Source organism: Lipotes vexillifer, unplaced genomic scaffold, assembly GCF_000442215.2.
Source record: "Lipotes vexillifer unplaced genomic scaffold, Lipotes_vexillifer_v1.1 scaffold505, whole genome shotgun sequence".
NCBI lineage: Eukaryota > Metazoa > Chordata > Mammalia > Artiodactyla > Lipotidae > Lipotes > Lipotes vexillifer.
In genome coordinates, this window is record NW_006785581.1 from 1012595 (window position 1) to 1021061 (window position 8467).

The window sequence follows — 8467 nt, forward strand, 5'->3', positions numbered from 1 at the left end:
CGCTCTTCCCTCCACCTCCTGCCCCATGGCTGCACCTCGTTCCTCAGCACCTTGGTTCCATCCTCTCGCTCTCAGAAGACTGGCCTCCCCTCTTCAGTCTCTGGGGAACCTGGACCCTCAGGGGAGAACTGTCCCATCTTCCAGGCCCTCTTCCTCCTTGAGTGTGGCTATTTCCCTGCCTTCCCTCTTGGATGCTGAATGAGTAAGTGGGCTCACAGGTAGGGGCAGTAGGAAAATCTACAGAAAGGAGGTACCACTTGAGATGGGCACAGCTGGCAAAGGGGAGGGTGCAGCTCTTTGTACATCCCACGTGGCTGTCCTGCTGGCCCTCCTGTTGTAAAAGCTCTGGGAGCAGAGAGGCTGGCCCTTCGTCATCTTTTAATCCCTCCTGGTGCCACCACATGATCTGGCACACAGCTCAGCAGGGGTTCGCTAAGGAGATGTGAGCTCACAGCCAGTATAATGTCCCGGGGCAGAGGCCGCTGTGCTGAGAGCAGCTGGGAAGCCTAGCACCCTGGACCACATACATTGCGGGGCTGTGATGGTTGGATGACTGTTCTTTCCGGGGGGGTGGGGTTCAACTGTAGTCCCAGACCAGGGATGTGTGCACTCTCTCTGCCACTGGGGTGGGATCAGTTCTGGAGGTCCCACCCAGAGGCTAGGCTGGAACTGCTCCAGAATTGGAGCTGGGGAACCACCGGCCAGCCGTGGTGGAAGGAGAATCTACTGGGTGTAGGTGTTATGTTAGGTGCCCCTGGACATGCAGCATCCTCAAGTCCTTGGGCTTGTTCTCCAGGAAGGCAGCATAGCATGATGGCTAAAATATGGGCTTAGGCTCTGCACTTAGGCTCCCTGGAATCCTTGCACTCCGTGATCTTGGGCAATTTTCTTTTCCACTCTGTGCCCCAGTGTTCTCATGTAAAATCGAGACTACAAACTATAACCTCCTCATAGGTTTCTGGTGAAGATTACATTAAATGGTACATGTAAAGCACTTTAGCCCAGTGCCTAGCACATAGTAAATGCTTAGTAAATTTTCATTGTTACTGCTCCTACTCCTAAAATCACTATAATTTGATCAGGGAAAATAAGGTATAGGAGCATTAAAGGAATAATAAATGCAGTACCCCAGGATGTGGTATGTACTAAGTTTTCCGTACCTCTTAGAGTGTAAAAGAATGTGTTAGAATGTACTTGAACATAAGCTCCAGGAGGTTGATGATTTGTATTGGTGTTTTGTTCTCATTCATTGTAGTATTCCCAGTACCCAAAAGCTTGCTTGGCACACAGTGGTACCGGTAAATATTTGTTGAGTGAATGTTTCCAAAGCCAAGATACTTTCTGCCTCAGGGCCTTTGCACATACTCTTCCCTCTACCTGGCATGCTCTTCCCTAAACTCTTCTCTCGGTAAGTTTCTGCTCATTCTTTAGGACACTTCTTCAAAAAGGCCTTTTACCAGACCACTGTACCTTACCCCCATCGTCATAATCTAAATTACATCACTGCCTGTAATTCTCTCTCAGACTCCTTGTCCTTTTCCATTTATTTGTCTTATATTTCCAATCCCTGCCTCTTTCACTGGATCATAAACTTCAGAAGGGATGGGAACCAATCTTACTCACAGATCCTCAGACCCACCATAGTGCCCGGCAAACCACGGGCATGGAGGAAATTCTGGTTGAATGAATACACTGGAAGGTTTTAGAGGAAGGAACACAGGCTGGTGTAGCTGGGACATGGAGCAAGTACTGTGAGTTTCCGCTTCTCTGTAAAACGGAGATGAAGACAGTTCTACTTACCTGCTTACCCTCCTTGACCAGATAGCGGTCGGGATCAGATGAGGTCGTCTTGTTAAAGTGTGCTGTAGCTCGAGAAGCATGTGTTCGCCGACCGATTTGCTCATTTCCTCACCAAGCCTGATTGCGTGCCTGCTGTGGGGACGCCTCTGTCTCTGTCCTTTGCCGCAGCTGAACGACGAGCTTCTTGCAGCCCAGGGGTGTTTCTGTCCTCCTCCTCTCTCTATGCCTAGTACCTCGTGGAAATGTTTGAGGAATGACCAAACAACTGAAGGCGCCCGTGAGGTGGCTGAGGGAGAGGGGGGAGGCTGTGGTGGCAATAGAGAGGCGATTGAACTTGGGCTGCTTGTCTGTATGTATCTTTGCTCCCACTCAGCCAGCATATTCCGTGCAGGAAGCCATCGGTACTAATCTCGAGTGACAAGCATCAGGCCAGATTCTTGCCAGGGGGTCGTTTTGATTTGCTACCTTGCTGGTGTGGCCCACGCTTGGTAGTTAAGTACAGCAAATATGGGACGTGTGTCGCAGGGGAGCCGCCCTAAATTGTTGCTGGCCGCCCTTCCCCATTCACTGCAGTGCTTCTCCCTGCTGAAATCTGCTCAGACTGGCCCCAACCCCTAGGGAGGCCCCCACAGCTCTCTGGTTAGCGAGTTATGGCTTCTAACTGCAGCAAATGATTAACCATCACGCTTCTGTCCCCTCCTGGGCTCCGTGGCCAGCAGGTCAGGCCTCTTCCAAAGAAAGCTGGCTAATTATATCCCTCGTCTGCACAAAATCCCGCAAGAGGAGCAAGCAGCGGCATATGAATGGAGCTGGGTGGGAGCACATGGTGTCGTGGGGAGGAAGTGGCTTTTGAGGCTTTGCTTTCTCTCGGCCCCTCTCTCTCCCTGATTCGAGGGGAGCTAGCAGCCGCCCTCTCTCACTCACTCTTGGTGCGTTAGACTGTGGCGCTGTGCTAGATCCAGAGATCTGGCTGCCAGTGGAGTGATCGGGAGCTGTTGAACAAAGGGATATGGGCTGGGAGGCCGTGAGCTGGGTAGAGCTCAGGCTGCCGGAGCTAGAGGAGGCTGGTCGCCAAGTGGCAGAGCTGGTGGCTGAATTTTTCTCGCAGCTCCGCCCACTGGTTCTACTCCATGGGGCGCGGTCCCTCGTTTTCCTCTGTGGCTCTCTTTGCTCTCCTTCCTCACTCCCTTTTCGGACGTATTCGAATTCTTTACTTTCCTTGGACCCAACAAATCAGGCGTCCTAACAAGACAACCAGAGCACAAGGCCCAGACATTTTAAAGTAGTCATCTGGTATTTTTCCCTTAACTTGTCCAGTGCATGGGCATTTTTGCTCTGGGGTGAGGGGCTCTCTAGCCTGGGGTTTCAGAAAGGCTAATTCAGAGGGTCTCCTTCGCAGACCGACGCTGAGAAGCACTCACAGGTGGAGAGGAATTCCCTGTGGTCCGGCGATGATGTCAAGAAGTCAGACGGAGGGTCAGACAGCGGCATAAAGATGGAGCCGGCGTCAAAGTGGAGGCGGAATCCTTCTGATGTGTCTGACGAGTCCGACAAAAGCACGTCGGGCAAGAAGAACCCCGTCATCTCTCAGACAGGCTCGTGGCGGCGAGGCATGACAGCTCAGGTGGGCATCACCATGCCGAGGACGAAGCCGGCTGCCCCGGCAGGCACGCTCAAGACCCCAGGAACTGGTGAGTCAGAGGCATGCGTGGGCACTTGTCATTTTCAAAACCTGAACCGCAGTCACTCTAGCGAGGGCTTGATGATATTTTTAAATCCCTATAAAATGCACAGGTATTTCTTCTTAGGGTTTAGACTCTGCTCATAGCCAGCTTTCAGAAAGGTTCACATCCTTACCTTTCTCCAAGTGGAAGTATGTAAGCCTGAGAGCCTCTTAAATTCTGAAGATGGTTCAGCTGCCGAGACATGTTGGATTGGTTTAAGCATGTGCTGGGTCAGAGCTAACATACCCAGTGAAGGCTCTTCAGGAGCACGTGGTTAGGAGCTGTTGGTGTGTTGAATTGATGTTGTCCATGATTTAAGGATGTATGTAAACCAGGGCAGTGTTTTTGCAGGAAGGTGGGGTACCCCTTGAAAATGATAGGGACAGCTTTTCGGTGGACAGAGGGAGAATGGCCAATAAAACACAAGATTTCTTTCCCAGACATATCAGTGAGTGGCGGGCTTTGCTTTATTCTGGGTAAATTTAGACTGCTTTGGGAATGAGGAAAACCATTGACATCTCCTAAAAGTCGCATGGTGACAGTTGTAGACGTGATTATCTTTATAAAAAGCTCTTTCCTCTGTCTCCCAAGGGGACAGCTTTCCCCCAGGAGAAAGCAAACTAGTTCTTTGGAGGAGGGGAGAATTTTAAACAGTCAGCTGGCGGAGCTGACTTCTTGGTTTGCAGGCTAACCTTTCTGATCTCTCTCTCAGGAAAAACAGATGATGCAAAGGTGTCTGAGAAAGGAAGGCTGTCTCCCAAAGCCTCCCAGGTGAAGCGCTCCCCGTCAGATGCTGGCCGCAGCAGTGGTGATGAATCCAAGAAACCCCTCCCCGGCAGCTCCAGGACGCCCACTGCCAATGCCAACAGCTTTGGGTTCAAGAAGCAGAGTGGCTCTGCCGCTGGTTTGGCCATGATCACGGCCAGTGGGGCCACTGTCACCAGCAGGTCAGCCACACTGGGCAAAATCCCAAAGTCGTCTGCACTTGTCGGTCGGTCCACCGGTCGGAAGACAAGCATGGATGGGGCTCAGAATCAGGATGATGGGTATCTGTCTCTTAGCTCCCGGACAAATTTACAGTACCGGAGTCTGCCAAGGCCCAGTAAATCCACCAGCCGGAATGGGGCTGGGAACAGGTCTAGTACCAGCAGCATAGATTCCAACATCAGTAGCAAGTCAGCAGGCCTGCCGGTGCCCAAGCTGAGGGAGCCTTCCAAGACAGCCCTGGGCAGCTCTCTGCCAGGTCTCGTCAACCAGACCGATAAGGAGAAAGGCATCTCATCCGACAACGAGAGCGTGGCTTCCTGTAACTCAGTGAAGGTGAACCCGGCAGCCCAGCCCGTGTCTAGTGCGGCTCAGGCCACTCTCCAGCCAGGGGCCAAGTACCCTGATGTGGCCTCTCCCACGCTCCGCAGGTAAGTGGGTAAATGGCACCGAGCGGAACTGGAATACGCGGAGTGGCATCCTGGATTAATAACTTCCTGTTTTCTTAGCTGAAGCCGCCTCTGGTTTTCTCCACTTCAGTCCTTGGGTAAAGCTGTTTGGTCGGACGCTGCCAGCAATTCTGCAGTCAACTGATTATTTTCCCATGTTGGCATGAAAAACATAAGCCTCTGGAATCAATCATCCTGGGTTTGAATCCTAGGTCTACCTTAATTAGCCACCATGTAACCTCTCTTAATACTTCTGCCTCCGTTTTCTCATCTGTAAAATTGGGATGATGATACCTACCTACAGGTTCTTGTGTCCATTAGTCTGTGTAGCTACATCTGGCCCATAGTAAGTACTCAGTAAAAGTTAGCTACCATCGAAGATGAGATCCTAATACTCCCTTACATCTGGAAACAGTTTTGTTTTTAATCTGTGGCTCAGATTCCTCATCTTTATGCCAGACAGTGGCATAATGGCCAGATCTTTTCCCCAAATAGTCCAATATCCCCCACATACTTTTTTTATACTGCATGCATAATTCCAAATTAGTGCCTGAAATTTTAGCTTCCTTTAAAAAAAAAAAAAAAGAAAGAAAGAAAAAACAACTCAAAGCAGAAGCGTTTTTTGAAAAAGAGAATTTGATTTCCTATTACCTGAAAAAGGCATTTTCCTGCATTTCCACAACGGGTGGAAATTTGTACGTTAAAATTGATTATTCGCTTTTTAAAAACAGTTTCCTTTCAGTTTATACAACTTTTGCCTCTCCGTGGTATCTCATTATAATATCCACTGGACCACTTTAAAACTGCAGCTGCATAAAGCAGAGTTCATCCTACCTTTTCAGGAAATTTCTTGTCGTAAGAAAGAGTAGGTCCAAGGATAGAAAATTTAGCCGTGAAAAAATAAAAATTATGTGCACATGTACATATTTGGGGATGAGTGGGAATGTTTGCAAAGCCTTCAGAAGAAGCATTCCACATGAAAGGTACGATGCAGCAGTTCACTGTTCTTTGTCTAGACTTGATTATTAGAATTTCGGTAATGATTATTTTTTCAGGGGAAAGTCTTATTGGGCTGCTCTTTGTTGTTTTAGCAGGTTGCCTTGTAAATGAAAATTTTCTCTGCTTCTTGCCTCAAGTATTATATGTAATATTCGCTCTTTGGTATTATAGATTTCCTTTAGTAACTACAAAGGCATTTTACTAGACCCTCAGGCTAGTGTAATAGAATACTTGAAAATGCATGCAGCTTCTTAGGCTGTGAATTGAGCACCTTTCAGCCCATTCCTAGCAATTATATTTTTCCTAAATTGTTAAGGTGTTCTGAATTCTCTCGTTGTGCATTAGTATGCAGAAGAGGAATCTTAGGTGAAGTGTGATTGCTCTCTTCAAATGGTTTGAAGGACTAACAGACAAAAGATTGGGCTTCTTCTGTGTAGTTACACATAGCAGGATTAGGAGCAAGGCGTAAAAGTTGGAAGAAGGTGGGTTAGATTTTGGTTTTGTAACAATTGGAAGTGCTTGGCAACAGAGCCAGTTAGCCTTTGGAGTATAAAGTAGTGAGGTCCCTGACACTGGAGGTATGTGAGCACTCTAAAGCCAAGGTTCTGCAACAGGATAGTTCTTTTTCCGTCACCAGGTAAAAAGCGTTCCTCTTCTGTCACCAGACATTGTAGTGAGGGTTGATTATGTGTTTGTTTATTTTTACAACAACTGGGATTTGTAACAACTGTTTGGAGAGGTCGGAGGTCAAACTCACAGCACTTTGACTAGCTGGGTGAAAGGCAGCCTGCCTATCATAGCGTGTAGTAGTATCGTCTCTTTTCGGAGATACCTGTTCCATGACAGTTTTAGTGGATAGAATAAAGCCGTTACATTTCTAGAGTATGTACTGTCCTTTGACTTTAAGACAGTTTCTCCATCCTACCAGAGAACCCTCTGCCAACGGAAGAGGGAAGTGTCTGTGCCATTCCCTGTGTTCTGACAGCACATTTGTTGGTCATGAGCAGTGGGGGAGGTGACATGCAATGGCATTTCTGTGTGTCTATCACAGAGACACAGTTCACACCCAGCGTGTCTGGTCGAACATCTTGTGAACCCCACAAGGTTTGTGTGTATCACTGGACAGTACTAGCTCTCTGGCCCTAAAAGACACATCTTTCAGGCTGGTCTTTCATGTGAGAATACATCTGAGAGGATACATTGCCCAGGCCGCCTCCAGATCTAGCCTCCTGTTCTTGATTCTACATGTTTGCTTAGAGATCAAAGAAACCAACTCCTTTGGAGCTGAACTGTCATAAACAGAGTGCCTGCTTTGTGCCTGGGGTCGTGGATACAAAGGTGATCAAGACAGGTCTTTTCCCTTGAGATGTTACCTGGGCAAGGGCAGTTTTCTAGTTACTCTATTTATGGAAAGAAAGGAAAGCAAGATGTTGGACCAGCGAGGGATAGGCCTGTAGAAGATTACTCCCCGTCTCCCTTTGGCTCAGGTAGATCCAGGGTCTCAGCAGCAGCCTAGAACTTGAAGGTGGAGCCTTTGTTCCACCAGTGCCCTGGCCCGCTGTGTGGGCAGCCTTTCCCAGGGGAGCGCCTTGAGCTGTAGAAGGGACTGCGCCTCCCTCCCCAGGGACTCTCACTAGCTCCTGTGCCCCGCCTTCCTCTGACGGCCGGCGTCCCTGGGCTTTGGGTGTTCAACCCGTGCAAACCTTTGTCTCTTCGCAGACTCTTTGGTGGGAAGCCTACCAAGCAAGTGCCCATCGCCACAGCCGAAAACATGAAAAACTCGGTGGTCATCTCCAACCCTCATGCCACCCTGAGCCAGCAAGGTAACTTAGAGTCCCCCTCGGGCAGCGGCGTCCTGAGCAGCGGCAGCAGCAGCCCTCTCTACAGTAAGAACGCAGACAGCACCCAGTCCCCCCTGGCCTCCAGCCCCAGCTCTGCCCACTCGGGCCCCTCCAACAGCCTCACGTGGGGCACCAACGCCAGCAGCTCCTCGGCCGTTAGCAAGGACGGCCTGGGCTTCCAGTCGGTCAGCAGCCTCCACACCAGTTGCGAGTCCATTGACATCTCCCTGGGCAGCGGAGGGGCACTGAGTCACAACTCCTCCACCGGCCTCATTGCCGCCTCTAAGGATGACGCCCTGACCCCCTTTGTCAGAACCAACAGTGTGAAGACCACACTGTCGGAAAGGTTGGTGCTGTGCATTTGGCTGCCTTCATCTCCCCGAAAGACGCCCTTCCAAGGGTCCAAAGATTATGTCAGGAAGCCCAAGTGTTAGCTCACCTTTGCTGGGAGATTTCTCTCTTTCTGATCGCTGCCGTCTTTCCAGAGGGAAGCCAGTTGGGGATGGATTAAGCCTGGCTCTGCTTCCTGTTATCTTTTTCACTGTGGTTTTTCTCAGTGCATGGAGCTGCTGGAAGTCTCTTGGGGGCAGATTTCATGCTGCCTTTTGACAGGGCTTTCCGCTTTCGAAGTCCTTCCATTTTATTGTTTGTTCATCAACTGCCTCTTTCC

At 49.6% G+C, this 8467-nt stretch overlaps 1 protein-coding gene across 2 annotated transcripts in view; it reads left to right on the forward strand.

Annotated features, from left to right (window-relative positions):
* NAV2 (neuron navigator 2) overlaps positions 1-8467 on the forward strand; it is a 412453-nt gene that overhangs the window by 343540 nt on the left and 60446 nt on the right. For both annotated transcript variants that reach the window (XM_007457623.1, XM_007457622.1), the window contains exons 13-15: positions 3200-3491; positions 4237-4939; positions 7676-8143. In XM_007457623.1, the coding sequence (XP_007457685.1) occupies positions 3200-3491; positions 4237-4939; positions 7676-8143 (1463 nt within the window). The remainder of the gene's footprint in view (positions 1-3199; positions 3492-4236; positions 4940-7675; positions 8144-8467) is intronic.